Source organism: Gadus morhua, chromosome 20 (assembly GCF_902167405.1).
Source record: "Gadus morhua chromosome 20, gadMor3.0, whole genome shotgun sequence".
NCBI classification, from domain to species: domain Eukaryota; kingdom Metazoa; phylum Chordata; class Actinopteri; order Gadiformes; family Gadidae; genus Gadus; species Gadus morhua.
Genome location: NC_044067.1, coordinates 7,304,797 through 7,322,505, shown reverse-complemented (window position 1 = coordinate 7,322,505; position 17,709 = coordinate 7,304,797). Strand labels below are relative to the sequence as shown.

General features: G+C 47.6%; 1 protein-coding gene across 5 annotated transcripts; it reads left to right on the top strand.

Annotated features, from left to right (window-relative positions):
• The first annotated feature begins 710 nt into the window (after positions 1-710).
• On the top strand, positions 711-16,220 carry si:ch211-269e2.1 (cohesin subunit SA-2). 5 transcript variants are annotated; one of them, XM_030342763.1, is made up of 32 exons: positions 711-840; positions 2,520-2,638; positions 2,743-2,824; positions 3,198-3,362; positions 3,583-3,679; positions 3,930-4,015; positions 4,234-4,305; positions 4,619-4,823; positions 5,389-5,540; positions 6,034-6,107; positions 6,246-6,369; positions 6,537-6,635; positions 7,032-7,111; positions 7,263-7,370; positions 7,486-7,621; positions 7,768-7,885; positions 8,427-8,530; positions 8,899-8,991; positions 9,194-9,280; positions 9,460-9,666; positions 10,182-10,258; positions 10,415-10,502; positions 10,879-10,959; positions 11,229-11,321; positions 11,714-11,888; positions 13,245-13,381; positions 13,577-13,678; positions 13,941-14,092; positions 14,255-14,383; positions 14,854-15,038; positions 15,126-15,192; positions 15,594-16,220. In XM_030342763.1, the coding sequence occupies exons 2-32, from the start codon at positions 2,592-2,594 to the stop codon at positions 15,727-15,729; spliced, it is 3,558 nt and encodes a 1,185-aa protein (XP_030198623.1). In that variant the 5' UTR covers positions 711-840; positions 2,520-2,591; the 3' UTR covers positions 15,730-16,220. The 5 variants fall into 5 exon arrangements, with proteins under 5 accessions (XP_030198623.1, XP_030198625.1, XP_030198627.1 ...); XM_030342764.1 differs by lacking the exon at positions 711-840 and having other exon boundaries at positions 2,514-2,638; positions 2,766-2,824; XM_030342765.1 differs by lacking the exons at positions 14,854-15,038; positions 15,126-15,192; positions 15,594-16,220 and adding an exon at positions 14,517-14,845 and having other exon boundaries at positions 14,255-14,436.
• Positions 16,221-17,709: the final 1,489 nt, after the last annotated feature.

Below are 17,709 nucleotides of genomic sequence, written 5' to 3'. Positions count from 1 at the left end.
TGAGATAATAAAGTGAATAAATAAATGAATTAAATAAATGAATTTCTTGCTTAAATATTTTGTCCAGTTCTTTTATAATAAAGTTTAAAGTTTTTTCAATGCTTGGTCAGTCACCATCAATGGGTTTAAATGGGTGTCTCAACTGTACTCACCATGGGTACGGTTGAGACAAAATCGCACCTCATGTATATGAGCAAATTATGAATAAATTAAATTGGTTAGGGGTATTATTGATTGATTCTATTTTGGTATACAATCAAAGGGAACAGCATATCAAATATCACTTATTTTCAGTGTCTAGTTTTTGTGCTGTACTGTAAAAAGCCAAAAGTGTCTCAACCGTACTCGCTCTACCCTACGCATGTAAACAAATTTGACTTTCACATATTCCTCCATAAAAAATAAAATAAAAAGACCTAACAAACACATGCAAACCCAACCTTACACGCAACACACTTTTATTGCAAGAAGACGGATACATAAAATATATATAAAATAAAATAAAATATTATAAAAATAGTATATTTACTTAAAAGAACTGTAAGCACACGCACACACACACACACACACACACACACACACACACACACACACACACACACACACACACACACACACACACACACACACACACACACACACACACACACACACAATAATTTCAATCAAAGTGAAATTAATCCTGGACCAGTCACTCTTTCCATCTTCAAATCCAGATTTACGTGACGTGAGCGCGATGCACGCTCGTGTTTGTCTCTTTAAATCCTAAAGGAGACGAAGCAACAACACTGGAATTCTTCTATGAATGCAATGAAAACAAAGTCAATGTGAACCCTTATGGTAAGGCACCCGGCTTTAAATGTGATATGTCTTCGGTTGGAATAGGTTTCTTATGTTTGATATTGAGCAGGCAAATACGAAGCATACGCTTATTATTGTTCCACAGTGGCAACGGGAAGTCATTACAGAACGAGACAGAGTTCTTCGGGTGGATGATCAATAACTTACTTGTTATTTACATTTCTGGAGGCCATAATTCTTGTCCCAATTCTTGTCTGGAGGCCATAAAAATGTCTGGAGCACCGAAGGCTCCTTATCAATATCTGTTAACGCTGAAGGAAACAGTAACAGGCCAGCAGGAGGCGGCACCGAGACGGAATGATGTCCGTTAAAACCAATCACATCCAGCGCTTCTTCATTTAACTCCAGATTCAGCCAATCCTGATCAGGAGTTTTGGCCCTTCCGGAAACATCACTGTAACTGTGTTATGCTAACAATAAGTATGTCAATAATTAAACAACAAACAACACAATCCAGAAAGCAAGCAATGGAAATGCATCCATGTGTAATTCGAGCCGTTTTAAAGCAGTTACTGTTCATAATACATCTAGATATCCATAAACTAATTTCACCGACCCGCCCATCGTTTATTCACACAAGGGGAGAGCCTTGAAAGATTACATTTGAGGAGGTGTCCCCTCATCACACACACACACACACACACACACACACACACACACACACACACACACAGACACACACACACACACACACACACACACACACACACACACACACACACACACACACACACACACACACACACACACACACACACACACACACACACACACACACACACACACACACAAATTACGTACTATGGGATACCTTTTGTTAATGTTTATTAATGTTACACACGAGATTGGGCGGTTGTTTTTAAGTGTCTCAAAGTCAAGACAGCGGGAATGGAACAACTGACCTTGGCAGTGTTGAGCTAGAAGGTACCAATTTGAACATAAGTAAAACACACAGTTTCCCCTATATTTCCCTATTATAATCCAAAACGATTTTGTGGTTTTCCCCCCAGAATCAACACTGCCAAGGTCAGTCGTTTGGTTCCCAGTCTCTATTTGACACTAAAAAGCCTCAACCACTCGTATATGTTACATTAATACTAAAGTAGGTTGAAACCAAACACTTGTAAAACAAAGTTATTAAGCGTTGAAGGTATAAATTACATTTTTTGGATTCCTTTTTAGATTATACTCTTGAGTTAAAAAAGAACCGACTGGCTGTGTGTGGTCCTCTTTTGTTGGTGGTCCAGTTCAGCTGGTACTGCTTAGCAGTAACACTGCCAAGGGCCTGAGTGGTTCAAGTTCCACTCTCATCACACTTAATTGCATCGACCGAATCTCATCTATTATGTTAATAGTAGTTTTCTAAACAAATACTTGAAAAATGTGTTTAGTGTTAAAGGTAGATAGATTTATTTTTTTGATTATATCAAAGAAATATAGTGAAACTGTGTGTGATAATCTTTTTTGGAATAATCTTTGGGGATTACTTTTTTTGGATAACTTTTATTGTAACTTTTTTGGATTACTTATTTTCAATTAGTTTTTTGAATTATGACATACAGTTTTTTAATTAATTTATATATTTCACAAATATCGAAAAAAAAAATGCTTAGGCTGCCTCAGACATTATTGTCATTATTGATTCATTCTCTTTATAGGCCGTGACCAAACATTGATTGAATCCGCGCTTGTGTAAAATGAGCTAACAAGAAAAAAAGATTGAGCCAGCAATGATCCCAGATCCATCAACACCTACCTCCAGGCCACTCAAGCATAAGTAAGGATTATTGATGTCATTATGATGTGCAATATATTCTATGAATACTATTGTGTCTCTGCCTCTATGGTTATTTCAAGAGAGGATTTATTGTTTAATTCTAGTGAGAATTATGCAATTCATTCAGCTGGAGCAGTCAGCCATTCCGGGGATGAATCTGGAAACGAAAACAGACGTAAAAGTGCGGTAAGTAAGGGCGTTCCTGTGTGGACATGCCCAAAGAAGAGTGACCAAATGTACCAAATTCAGCATCCAATTAGAACTCTCCATTACAGTGAGGCATTATATAACCACAACAGTAATATACGTGGAATGATTTGATGTTCTGCTTAACAGGAGAGATATTGTAGACATGTAGAGATGTTCAGAAGCATTTTCGTACAGGTCTGTGTACTACCATTATGATTGCATAAATCTGATCTAAAGCGACTCAACACAATCCGGATCCAAGTTATTAAGGAGCATCTTGCTCAACGATGCGTCCAGGTAGACTGCAGCCAATGGGTTTTGAACCCAGATTGTCCACTCCCACCCATATGGATATCCGTGTAACCCACAGAGAGGGAAGAAAAGGCCCCGGATGTGCTCTGAGAACACCACGCAGGCCCGGGGTAAGGCGAGCCCAGGCAGCCCGGGCAGAGCAGGTGGCGGTGGGGGGAGGCGGGGCCGGGTGCAGGCCGTCAGCCTGTTTGAGGTGGTCACCATGGGACGGGACGCCATGCAGGTGAGATGTGCTGTAAGCCGCTGCTGGGTTTGGACCTTCCTAGCCACCTCCTCCTCCGACTCCCTCTGATCTGGTTTAAAACGTTTTCTTAGTCCTGAAAGCACTTAATAACTAAACTTTTTGCAATGGAGATGCACATTCTTTGGTTGTGCGCATTTTATTTTGTGCTGCGACGCTGGGGGAGAATGAAGGACCTCTGGTGTTGTGGTTCTCCACACAGACGGTGATTGGTGATTGGATCGAGACTTATGCGATGGACAGGGACTCGGCCCTCTTGGATCTCATCAGCTTTTTCATTCAGTGCTCCGGGTGCAAAGGCAAGCACACACGCATACACACACACACACACACTTACACACACGAATACACGGACATGAGCACACACACACACACACACACCCCCACACACACACACACACACACACACACACACACACACACACACACACACACACAGACACACACACACACACACACACACACACACACACACACACACACACACACACACACACACACACGCGCGCGCAGCTATTGGTCTGGGTCACTTCTCCTGTCTGTTTACAGGGGTGGTCACAGCCGAGATGTGTCAGAGTAACCGGGTTCAGGACCGCGGTGACATCTTGAGCAAGATGGTGGAGAAGGTGGATGAGGTGAGAGAACTCCTTTCTTATGGGTTCCTCTCATGCAGTATTGTCTTTGCTGATTCTAATTGAAGCTGCCTTGCCGGTTGTGTGTGTGTGTGTGTGTGTGTGTGTGTGTGTGTGTGTGTGTGTGTGTGTGTGTGTGTGTGTGTGTGTGTGTGTGTGTGTGTGTGTGTGTGTGTGTGTGTGTGTGTGTGTGTGTGTGTGTGTGTTTGTGTGTGTACCAGGAATCTGGCCTGCAATATAAGAAGTTCATGGCGTTCCCCTGGATCCTTACAGTCACCTGGCCTATGGACATGGTCTGTACCTTCATTTATTTTTACAAATGTTGTTGTACTATTTTAGCCACACAAGGACCGTAAACTGTAAAAATGTTTTCAATGTTTGTGATCTTATGTTTCACAAAATTCATTCACTGAACAGAATATGTTTTGAATAAGAATAAATACATTTTGCAACGTATTTGCATGCAAGGTATTATCAAACGCCATACAGTGATACATAAAGATACATGTATTTTTTTAGATGAAGATTCTTACTTTGTTCCAAAAAGCCTAAACTGTTTGGATTTGTCTCTGATGATCAGATGACCTCCACCTCTCTCTGCTGCAGGACTGCGCTGAGTACCCTCTGATCCAGTCGGGTCCGTACGGCCGCTGGTTCCACTCTGAGTTCGGTGACTTTGTGTCGGTGTTGGTGTCCCAGTGTCAGCACTGCGTCGTGTTCGACGGCTACCTGATGAACGCCCTGGTGTCCCTGCTCACGGAGCTCTCCGACTCCTGCGTGCGGGCCTTCAGACACACGTGCACACTGGCAGGTAGAGTCCCTCACTGGGATTGGTGGCTCAGTCGGTCGACCATGCAGGGGAATAGCCTTGGTATGTTGGTGCAAGGGAAAAATATAAAATATTATGTGGGACGAGCAGAAATGGTTATACATTAACAAATACCAAATAATGATGTTTTGGATTTTAATAATGTAAACGAATCATCAATCAATAATTACAAACCATTATTGACGAGGTGCTCATGAGTGAGTGTTAATCAGTGTGATTTAGAGGAAAAGACAAAACAACTAGACAGACACCTTTAAAAGTCACCTAAGAAAAGCAAAACCTTCAACTCCTACATTGATAACATGTCTTGTAACAAGTCTTTGGTGTCATGATCGTGATTATTAAAATGATTACAACTTGGAGGGCCCTCAAACAGACACACACACACACACACACACACACACACACACACACACACACACACACACACACACACACACACACACACACACACACACACACACACACACACACACACATCCACTCTGAATGAAACCCCATGTATTCCATTGATGGTCTCTCTCTGATCTGGTCCTCCTCCTCGTAGCTGTGAAGATTCTGAGCGCCCTGGTTGCCGTGGCGCTGAGCCTGAGCACAGTGATGGAGAACTCCCAGAAGCTGCACGGCGTGGAGAGGAGGAAGACCTCCGGGAGGCAGGGCAGCCCCCGACTGGACAGGATGAAGAAGAAGATTGCTGAGGTGCCTGTGTGTGTGTGTGTGTGTGTGTGTGTGTGTGTGTGTGTGTGTGTGTGTGTGTGTGTGTGTGTGTGTGTGTGTGTGCCTGTCTTTGACTGTGGATGTGTGTGTGTGTGTGTGTATGTGTGTGTGTGTGTGTGTGTGTGTGTGTGTGTGTGTGTATGTGTGTGTGTCCGTGTGCATTGGAATGACATTTAGAGAAAATTATCAAGCTATCACTTTGCTATAAGCTTTTTTGTCTGTTTTGTTTGTTGTTTGCTACTAAGGCGTACCAAGCACCACAAAATAGCAAATACGCTATAGAGATATGGGTACATGATACTTTGACTTGCGTACTAGTGCGCAACGGACCTTTCTGTCACTTGCGATTTTAAATTCAAAGCGGATATCATGATTTTATATATTACCGAAAAGATTTAGGAAAAGGGAAAGAATTAGAAATGCATTGGATGCGGCAGAAGGGCCTTCACTGTCGTCCTGATGGTTCCTCTTACAGCTGCAGGAGAAAAGGTTGGAGATAGAGAGCATCATGGACACCATCTTCAAAGGAGTGTTCCTCAAGAGATACCGGTGAACCACTTTCTGGATCCTCATCGCAAGGCACTCTATTGCCGCCATCATTTAGCACTTTGAGCAAGCCGTACATGTCACTGACTGTTTGTGTGTGTGTGTGTGTGTGTGTGTGCGTGTACGTGTGTGCGTCTACAGGGACGTGCTGCCAGAGATCCGCTCCATGTGTACAGAGGAACTGTGTTTGTGGATGAAGCTCTACAGCACTGCATTTCTCACCGACAGCTACCTCAAATACATCGGCTGGATGATGCACGATAAGGTAAACGAAACCTATGTAAAATCCTGACACGCCATGACTCAAGCTGTGGTATATTTAGATACTTCCCTGTTGTGAGCGTGAGCTATGCTATAGGTCATACAACCGTACTCACTGTACTGCGGAGCTCTGCATCAACGCGTCCACCATGATCTGTTTGTTGCCTCCAGATACCAGAAGTGCGACTCAAGTGTGTGCTCGGCCTGCAGGGTCTGTACGGAGACCCTCTTCTGTTGACCAAACTAGACCTGTTCACCAGCCGCTTCAAAGTGAGGAGAACACCTTTTGTAGACTGACGTCACGTATATATACATTTTCACTATACCCAAAACCCACACATATGGTGAGGCTGCCCTCTCCTAATATATAAGCTCTACTTTAACAGATATTCTGAGCACATTTTTCCTCACTTTAACAAAGGGTTATTTTTCATCATTTTAAGAAGGCCTTATTTTATTTCATCACTCTTTTGTTTACTGGATGAATCCCTTTAATTCCCTTCTTTTGATATTCGTATTCATTATTTTATTGCGCTTATTATGAATGATCATTGCATTCATTTTTTATTATATGTTATTGTATTCTTACGTTGTCAAACACCTTCCACCCCTACATTATGTATGAAATCAGCTTTTCAGATAAAGTTGCATTGATTTGCCTTACAGGACAGGCTCATCTCCATGACGCTGGACAGGGACAACGAAGTAGCGCTGCAGGCTATGAAGCTCCTCATTCTCATTTCCAAGTGAGTGAACATGCCTCCAGCCCCCCCCCCCCCCCCCCCCTCCTATTTCCCCCCCCCCCCATCCTCCCCTCACCCCTCCACCCTCCCCCCTCCACCCCCCTGGTGGTTGTCCCTCTCCACATCCCTGGTCTCGCTGTGCTCCGGCCCCCAGGTCGTGCGAGGAAGTGCTTGAAGAGGGAGACTACCAGCAGCTGTATCGGTTTGTCTTCTCCTCACAGCGGCCCCTGGCGGCCCTGGCGGGGGAACTGCTCTACTCGAGGTAAACCGCTGCACCCCACGTGGGTCCACTGTGGGAAACAACCTCAAAATCAATCTCAAACAGAGAGGCACTGGCCTCGCGGCTCTGACGTGTGAGGGGGCTGCTTGTCCCGCAGGCTGCTCAACGCCCCCGCCCCCGGGTCTGAAGGTCAGGAGGGGGCGGGCGAGGGGGAAGCACGTGGGCAGGACGTGCACACGGAGCGGACCCTGGTCAGGCTCCGGGCCCTGTTGACCTTCTACATGCAGTCTGAGGTGAGGCGTGAGGGACAGAGGGGAAAAAAAACACCAATTGTCCTGTCGTTGATCAATTGATGAAGTCTTCCCGGAGACGGGGTTGGCTCGAACGTGTTGGATGAAGGATGTGTGTTTTGATGGTGGTGTCCGTCGTGCGTTCACAGCTCCATAAGCATGTGGTTTACCTGGTGGACGGTCTGTGGGACTGTGCTGGGGACCTGCTCAAAGACTGGCCCACGCTCACCCACATACTGCTGCAGGAGGCACCTCCGCAGTGCACAGGTCCGCCTCACCTGGGGGGTGTGCTTGCGTGTGTGTGTGTGTGTGTGTGTGTGTGTGTGTGTGTGTGTGTGTGTGTGTGTATGTGTCTCTGTGTGTGTGTCTGTCAGTGTGTGTGTGTCCGTCAGTGTGTGTGTGTGTGTGTGTGTTTCTGTGTGTGTGTATGTGTGTGCGTGCATGCATGTGTATGTGCGTGTTTGTCCGTGTGTGTGTGTGTGTGTGTGTGTGTGTGTGTGTGTGCGCGTGTGGGGGGGGGATGAGGGCTGAGAGGGTAGACCTAAATTGGATGCTAACCAGTAAGAGTGAATTTCTTTGTTCATTAGTTAATGTGTGGATCACAGTTAATGTGTGCCATGACAAATCCACGAGAAATACACAGAACAGCAACACAAACTAAGAAACCACTTCAACTTGAACCTTGATGACTTGAATGATCAACTTGAATGAACTTGAAAATTCACACTGTGTGTGTGTGTGTGTGTGTGTGTGTGTGTGTGTGTGTGTGTGTGTGTGTGTCTGTGTGTGTGTGTGTGTGTGTGTGTAGGTCTGACGGAGGCAGAGCAGGCGGTCGTGGTGGAGGTGCTGGTGGCGTCTGTGCGTCAGGCCGCTGAGGGACCTTCACTGGTGGGCAGGAGCGGAGGAAAAAAGGTCATATAGTAACTAATATATCATCATAATACTAACAATAACAGTTGTCACCTTACAATGAGGGGACATTCAATAACAATTCATTAACATTAGGTAATAAGCACTAACTAAAGGTTAAGTAACAGTCAACTAATTGTCGAGTTATCATTTTCTAATTGTGTTCATGTTAACCAAGGTATTAATTTATACATTATTTAATAGGGTTAGGGTTAGTAACCCACTACTCCTAACCTTAATTCTAACACCTCTGCTTATGCTATACAATAATGCTTATTTACTGCATGGACTTATGTTAATTAATGGTGCAATTAATTAACCTTCAGGTTGTTAGGTTATCATTTGATGATCCGTTATCAAAATCCTTCTAGGTCTCGAATGCCAAGGAGAGAAAGACTCAGTCGGACGACTGCGCTAAACTCACCCAGCAATTCCTGAGCGCGCTTCCCAAGCTGCTGTCGAAGGTATCCATCTATGTATTGATTATTATTATATTTATGTTACCAGTGAGGATGTTGATGATGACGGTGATGATGATGATGATGACGATGATGATGATGACGATGGTGATGGTGATGATGATGATGATGATGGTGATGATGATGATGATGATGATGATGATGATGATGACGACGATGACGATGATGACGATGGTGTGTTGCTCAGTTTGCAGGCCGCTGGGACGCAATAGCCTCCCTGATGAAGATTCCCCAGTTCTTCGTCCCTGAGTGTCTTACAGCAGAGAACACACAGGTCCTACCCACACACCCCTCTCTCCCCTCTCTTATAAACACACCGCTCACATCATGGGGTTAAGATCCAGCACTGCGAACGAGACGCAACAGCGTTTATGAAACGTCTCAACGACGGCAGCAGCTGCAGGGGAGTGTGTGTGTGTGAGTCTGTGACGCCCGGCGGCCACTGTCCTCCAGGCCGCCTCAGAGGAGCTGATCAGGGAGATGGGAGCCGTGGTGGACCACCCCTCCGGACCCCCCGCCGTGCTGGAGGCGGTGTCCCGGGCCTACCTGCGCCTGTGTGGGGGGGACACGGCCTGGCACCCCGCCGCCCGCCCGGCCCGGGACGCCCTGGTCCAACGCTGGAAGGACAGACTCATCTCACAGCTGGGGGTCGGCCTAAAGGTGTGTGTGTCTGTGTGTGTGTGTGTGTGTGTGTGTGTGTTCGACGCAGATTTCCAAATATCCGCTCAGTTGGTGTGTACGTTAGATACAGTTATGACAGGAACCCAGCCAATGTATAGTCTTTTAATTAACGTTTAATTTGTTCAACGGTTTCACTTTGGAATTAAGCATTCCAGCACTTACAATTACGATTAGGGCATTTAGCAGACGCTTTTATCAAAAGCGACTTACATCAGTTAATTCACACATTGACACACTGACGGAAGAGTCGACAGCAAGGCGAGGCGACAGCCAGCTCGTCAGGAGCAGTTAGGGATAAGTGACTTGCTTAGGGACGAATCAATACTCGGCTAGGAGGAGCTGGGGATCGAACTAGCAATCTTTCGGTTTGGATGAGCACTTTCAAGGGTTCACCCAACCTTAAAACAAATGAAATATAATAATATCAAGAAGGCCTGAAACCTCGCCAGCACACTTCTACTCACCTGCCTTCGCTTGCACAACTGTTTTCGTAGGAAGACACCTTCTGCGCCGACATCGACCAAACCGGAGAAATGTTGTCCACGCTGAGGAAGCTCAGAGCGTTTTACAAGTAAGACAGGACTGTTATTCCCTGTTGAACTGCTGGAACCTCTTCAACCATGTTTTCTCGGCGACCAAGATTATTAACCCATATGTTGCACGTGTATTTGTGTGAGTATTTTGTGTGTGTGTGTGTGTGTGTGTGTGTGTGTGTGTGTGTGATCAGTTGCCACGACCTGTCGCAGTGGGACCTGTTTGAGCTGCTGTCTCCTCTGCTGTCCGTGGGCTGCCTGCAGGGTGGGGTTCCATCTGAGGTACAGGACCACCCTCTACAAACATAGACCATCCACGGTTAACACGATGCAATCATTAAGAGTCCAATACTATACACTTTACATGAATTATGGGGCATGAAGCAGGTGGTTTGTATAGAAAGCAAAGCAGGAAGATGGCAGAAATATGTTGTTAAATGCTGCCAGCAGATGGCAGCATTAGGCAAAGAATTACCATCCTTGTACAAATGTTGATGTTGGATTTTGGTGTGTGTGTGTGTGGGTTGCTTTCTGTGTGTCTGGGAATGATGAATGAAAGACGCTTTTGCTACCGTTTGCTGTTATTGAGTACATCTTACACAAATACCTGTACTAAACGTGAGGCCTCATCGTGCTGTGCTTGTACTTCCGTGTGAAGGTAATCCTGGAGGTTCTGCAGTGCCTGTTCAACGCCGTGCTGTGGAACCTCCACACCAGCGGGAGAACGCTCTCCTCCAGAGTGAGTGAAGGTCCAACACCCACACCTGCCCCTGCGAGGGGAATGGTGGCACATCATGCACCAGCGGAACACAATCAACACTTCTGTAAAGTCAACCACAATGATGAGGATAATAATGACAATGACGACGATGATGATGATGCTTTTCATTGTGTTTATATTCAGTCAGTGTTGATCTGCTGCTCTATCAGTCCTGGTGCTTCTCTGAACACCACCCCGTTGAACCGGTCTCTCTGAACCCTCCGATGGGGCGCCGTGTCTCTCCTCAGGACAAGGCAGTGGCCCAGAGGCAGCAGCTGAGTGCCTTCTGTGAGACCAGCTACCGATGTCTCTCCCACGCTGACGCCGCTGTTAAGGAGCAGGTAGGACGGACTGGGCGGGGCCAGGATTGTGTCAAAGTGTGTCTGAAATTGAGATGACTCGCTTTCGATCAACCTGCTGTACAACAATAATATAATAATGATATAATACGTTTGTTTATGAAAAGTCCTTCGCTCTTCATCCCCTTCCCTATTTTTACACATGCACACACACGCATTTACACACACACATACGGACGCACGCTCGCACAAACCTCCACACACACACACACACGCACGCACGCACGCACGCACGCACGCACGCACGCACGCACGCACGCACGCACGCACGCACGCACGCACGCACGCACACACACACACACACACACACACACACACACACACACACACACACACACACACACACACACACACACACACACACACACGTGCAGGCCTTCCTGGGTGTGTGTGACGTCCTGGCGGCTCACTCCTACCAGCTGAACGTGTGGGAGCCCGCGTCTTGTGGCCCGCTGCTCTACACCCCCGGTCCCAGACTGCAGAGGGCGCTGCAGGCCTTCCTCCTGGAGCAGGTGTTGGTGGGACCCGACAGCGATGCACACAGCAGAGGTGAGACGTCTTTTCAGAGTACTTTTAGTCTTCATCCACATCTGGACAACGTTAACTGCATTTCAGTTGTTGGATGGTGTAATGGGATTCGTTCAGAGATGGGAAGAACAGGACGATGTGATTGGCAGTCTGTAAAATTAACTTTGGTAGACTGTCTCTGATGTGACGGACGAAACGGGGCCCTGTTCGCGTGTACGTGAACGCGTTCTTTGAACAGTGTTGCTTTGATGATTGATTGATGATTCAGCATTTTTTTAATTAGAAATGATTTCATATTCATATTGCCTAACAGCTGCCAGCTTCCTATCAATTATAAGACAGTCGTGTATTACAGCTATTCCCTTTGACAACCCAACTGATGGAGGATATATGGCTTGTGTCCAGCAGGTGGCAGTCTCAGTCCACCAGAGTGTGTGTGTGTGTGGGTGTGTGTGTTTCCTATTAAATGCAGTCATTAAATGCACTACATCTGCCTAATGACTTTCCCCAGAACCACCAGATGACTGAAGGAGCTCTGATTTTGAACATGACCCAGCAATTAACCCCGAACGAGCTGGAAAGACTTTGTCTCGTTTGACTGAAAAGGGAACTAATTATTTGTTTGAAGTGATACCGTGCTTTTGTTATGCAAAGTGGCGTAAGCTGGACCATTTGCTTGGCCCTCTATCCTGTAAAGCATTAAACTGATCGGTTGGAATAGGTTAAAACGTCACACAATGTTCTCTTCTTCAGCGCTACAGGAAAACATAAAAATACAGCTAGACCATACTTGAACAATTCTTTTTTTCCCCGAGTTTTATTGCAACTATAACTTTAAACATTGCATTATCTTGACTACATCCTGTGCTCTCTCAGGATTATCACAAACCACATACAGACGAGGTCGCTATCCATCCGGACGCAGTACGTCTTAAATGTTCAAACAAATGCAATCCAGCATTATTGCTTTGTGAATGTATAGTAAAAAGTGATGGTTTTATTGGCTTCTATTCCGCTACAGTTAGGCGTTGTAATCCTTGCAGGATCAGGGTCACCCGTAGGGCAGGCCAACGCGTTTTTCTATGGGAAAATTCCATCAAGTCCCCCCCTAAGACTGTTTTATATTTTTATTAGTCCGGCCCTGAAGATTGAAGCCACATGGTGTCACGACCATAACTCTCTAATCCTTGATATCCACCTGCTCAAGCCATTGTCCCAAGCCTGGCCAAAAAACCCATCTCTAGCACTCCGTAGCACTTTGCTTTGTTCTCCTTCTCACTCACACTAGTGTGGTATATCTTCTCGTGTCACGTGGACCTCTTTGTTCCTAATGACTCCATCGCTACAACCACTTGTTTCTCTCTCGTGTCCGTGCAGTCTGCCTCGCCTCGGAGGGGGAGAGGCAGGAGGATCACCAGAAGCGGCGCACTCTGCTGGCCGCCTACTGCAAGCTCCTGGTGCACGGTGTGCTGGAGATGAGCAATGCCTCTGTCGTCTTCACCCACTACACCAAGGTAACCCCCGTCGGACGTCACTGTCACCAAACAGGTGACGAGCTGTAACCCCGCCTCCTTTCGGTTTCGGGGGGGTTGCCAGCCCGGGTTCAGTCCAGTCATAGCGGACCGTCATGTTTCATAGTGCCAGTGGGACTGATGGATCGGAGGTTGAACCGTATCCTAACCTCTAACGTATCCCCCCCGCCTGTGCAGTATTACAATGACTTCGGGGACATCATCAAGGAGACTCTGTACCGGACCAGGCAGACGGATAAGATCGGGAGCGCTCGCACGCTGTTGCTCTGTCTGCAGGAGGTACGGTGTGTTTACCTTTGACCCCCACAATCATCCATCATAGAGAAAGAATAGAATAGAATAGAATAGAATATACTTTAATGTCATTTCCTGCCTGAAAATTGTCTTTGGTCTCACTGATAAAACACATAGGACACATTAGGATGGACGCATTCATTCCATTAAACATAGACATATATCCACCAGATTGGCATTGCACATCACATACACCCCCTCCCTCGGCTTTCTGTCTGTGCACACCCACACCCTCCCCCCCCCCCAGCTGTACGTGCGTCTGAAGCAGGAGCAGCGTTGTGGCGGTGGGGGGCCCCCCGGGGTCCAGACCTTCACCAGCATCAAGGAGCTGGCTCGCCGCTTCGCCCTCACCTTCGGGGACCCCGCCAAGTTCCGCGAGTCCGTCACCATGATCCACAGGTGGGGCGCCGCGGCTGGTCGACGCACAAATACGTGTTGCAAGTTAGCTATAAACACTAGGAGGCTTGTGTCCCTATCAAATAAATGATAAATCAATCCATATTATTCGTTCGTAGATCTGGCCTGAAGCTTTTTTTAGTTTTCTTTCTAATGCGCTGGCAGGAGCGGCATCGAGTTTGTGTTCAGCGGGTTCGTCCAGGCCCCCGACGCGGCCTGCCCCCCCTACCTCACCTACCTCACCATCCTCAGCGAGTTCTCCAGCAAACTCCTCAAGCCAGACAAGAAAACCCTGTGAGTCCGTGTGGTCAGTTCTGCTGTTTGATGTCTTGTCTTAGGACACCGGGCTGGAATAGAGATCGGGGCGTTCCCTCAAACATATTCATTCCATGGACCTATACATTTTATTAATTTTTTCATTATGCCTGCAATCCCGTGGGTCAAACGAGGTAGACAAGATAATTATATATACTGAAAAAATGTGTGATCTTTGAACCATCCATAGAGCCATATTCTGGTGCTCTGTGACTCAGTCAGTTAACCTCGTTTTATTTAGTTTCTTAGTTACAGATGGGCAATGTGGGTGAGACTCCAGAAGCCAAGGAAGAGAATCAGAATTTAAAAGCTTTCAAAATGTGTTAAAATCTACCGAAAGTACCGACCAAACATTGAGTGAGTTTTACATCAGCAATGCTCCCAACAACTCCTGACTCCACATCTGCTCCTGGGCCCGTTCTCCTCTCCCCCCCCCCCCCCCCACCCAGCTTCTGCTTCCTCCAGCGGCAGACGGCCGACCACGTGGTCCACTCGAGAGAGGACTGCTGGCAGCCCCTCGTCTACTACCGGGCCTCCCTGCTGGCCACGGCCGCCGCCGGGGGCGAGGGCGAGGACGTAGCCTCCTACGTCAGCTGCGACCGGAGGCCTCACCCGCCCAGCCGCTCTCCTAATGGTAACCTCAACGTCTCGTTGGGAAACGCGTTGTGCTTGATATTCTCCCTGAGTGCCAGCTTCACTCACCCTCCTCTCTGTTGTTTAGTGAACAAGCAGCAGGGCCAGGTCAGCCCAGTGGACAGCAGGAGCAACAGAGCCAGCGTCTCCTCAAGGTAGGTGTCGGTCACGGCTCTTATAGGGGTGATGTAAGGCCACCAGGTGTGAGTGGGATTAGCCATTGCAAGCCTTTTGAAAGTGGGCCTTTTCCTGTGATTTACTGACACCACAAGTAGGAGTTTCCACCTGGATGTGTGCTGGATAGATCCGTCTGTAAGCCTACCCAGGTGGACTGTGGTAAATGGTGCTTATCTATTCATCGTACATCTAGGTGGACACTCCCACTTGTGATGTCACTAAAACAGAGGAAATGGCAGATTTCAAACGGCTTGTAAAGTGGCAAATCACACTAGTCACCTGGTGGCATAATATCACCCTGTTAATAGCGTCCTTAAGCGAACCGGTGCAGACTTTTATCTATGTGCTAGTCAGTTGAGTTTTCGACCCGATTCCACAGCCTCCCAGAGGACAGGAGTGAGGCCGGACCGTCACCCGTCGCCATGGAAACTCGGACGGCGGCGACGGTCATGGAGGAACTTCACCACGTCATGGGTAAAGAGACGGGCGATGAACTGGTGGAGGTGGACCTGTGACCCAAAGGTACAAGGCCCCCATGATGGGGAGGATGGGATGTCCTCCTGACCGCCGTGGGTCATGCATCTGATCGTCATGCCAACCTTTACAAAATGAATGAATTACACCTTGTCCCAAATGGAAAGAAGGTGAGGGCTTGTGATGTACAGACAAACCAACATGTTTTGTTTTCTATAACCTGACCAACCCGAGGATTTTTGCACACGTAAATTGTTTTGTAAAGCCTTTTCCTTTATTTATTCATTAAATCATGTGCTTAATGGTGCTGGTGTAATTACACAACATGCATATAAGGATATACTTTGGAATTGTGTGCTGCAATATTTTTGAAACTGCCTTTGAATACTGATTGTTTGTTCTACGAAAAATGCAGAAATATAGTTGGATAAGCTTCTAAAGGACTTTCGGTCGGCACCAAAGTGTTTCTGGAAGACTATCCGGCACCTAAGGAGGGGGAAACGGGGAACCATCCAAGCTGTGTACAGTAAGGATGGGACTCTGTTGACCTCAACTGAGGAGGTTGTCGGACGTTGGAAGGAACACTTTGAGGAACTCCTGAATCCGAATAACACGCCCTCTATGTTGGAGGCAGAGCTCGAGGTTGATGGTGTTTCGTCGTCAATTTCCCTGGTGGAGGTCACTGAGGTAGTCAAACATCTCCGCAAAGCCCCAGGGATTGATGAGATCCAGCCAGAAATGCTGAAGGCTCTGGGTGTTGAGGGGCTGTCATGGTTGACACGCGTATTCAACATCGCGTGGGAGTCGGGTACAGTGCCAAAGGAGTGGGAAACCGGGGTGGTGGTTCCCCTGTTCAAAAAGGGGGACCAGAGAGTGTGTGCCAATTACCGGGGTATCACACTTCTCAGCCTCCCTGGTAAAGTCTACTCCAAGGTGCTGGAAAGGAGGGTTCGGCCGATCGTCGAACCTCAGATTGAAGAGGAACAATGCGGTTTTCGCCCCGGACGTGGAACTACGGACCAGCTCTTCACTCTCGCAAGGATCCTGGAGGGGGCCTGGAAGTATGCCCATCCGGTCTACATGTGTTTTGTGGATCTGGAGAAGGCGTATGACCGGGTCCCCCGGGAGAAACTGTGGGAGGTGCTGCGGGAGTATGGGGTAAGGGGGTCTATCCTCAGGGCCTTCCAATCTTTGTACTCCCAAAGCGAGAGCTGTGTTCGTGTTCTCGGCAGCCAGTCAGTTTCGTTCTCAGTGGGTGCTGGTCTCCGCCAGGGCTGCGCCTTGTCACCAATCCTGTTTGTGATATACATGGACAGGATATCGAGGCGTAGTCGTGGTGGGGAGGGGTTGCAGTTCGGTGGTCTGAGGATCTCGTCACTGCTTTTTGCAGATGATGTGGTCCTCATTGGATCATCGGCCTGTGACCTTCAGCACTCACTGGATCGGCTGGCGGCCGAGTGTGAAGCGGCTGGGATGAGGATCAGCACCGCTAAATCTGAGGCCATGACTCTTAGCAGGAAACCGGTGGATTGCTTACTCCGGGTAGGAAATGAGTCCTTAGCCCAAGTGAAGGAGTTCAAGTACCTCGGGGTCTTGTTCGCGAGTGAGGGTACTATGGAGCGTGAGATTGGCCGGAGAATCGGAGCAGCGGGGGCGGTATTGCGTTCGCTTTACCGCACCGTTGTAACGAAAAGAGAGCTGAGCCGCAAGGCAAAGCTCTCGATCTACCGGTCGATGTTCGTTCCTATCCTCACCTATGGTCATGAGGGCTGGGTGATGACCGAAAGGACGAGATCGCGGGTACAAGCGGCTGAGATGAGTTTTCTCAGAAGGGTGGCTGGCGTCTCCCTTAGGGATAGGGTGAGAAGCTCAGCCATCCGTGAGGAACTCGGATTAGAGCCACTGCTCCTTTACTTAGAAAGGAGTCAGCTGAGGTGGTTCGGGCATCTGGTAAGGATGCCCACTGGGCGCCTTCCTTGGGAGGTGTTTCAGGCACGTCCAGTGGGGAGGAGACCTCGGGG

Bases quoted from the DNA above. Each gene is read 5' to 3' on its own strand.
- si:ch211-269e2.1 (XM_030342763.1), top strand. From the start codon at position 2,592: ATGATCCCAGATCCATCAACACCTACCTCCAGGCCACTCAAGCATAA. The intron at 4,016-4,233 runs GTGAGAGAACTC...TGTGTGTACCAG, and splicing joins TGGTGGAGAAGGTGGATGAG to GAATCTGGCCTGCAATATAA. The intron at 10,960-11,228 runs GTGAGTGAAGGT...GTCTCTCCTCAG, and splicing joins GGAGAACGCTCTCCTCCAGA to GACAAGGCAGTGGCCCAGAG.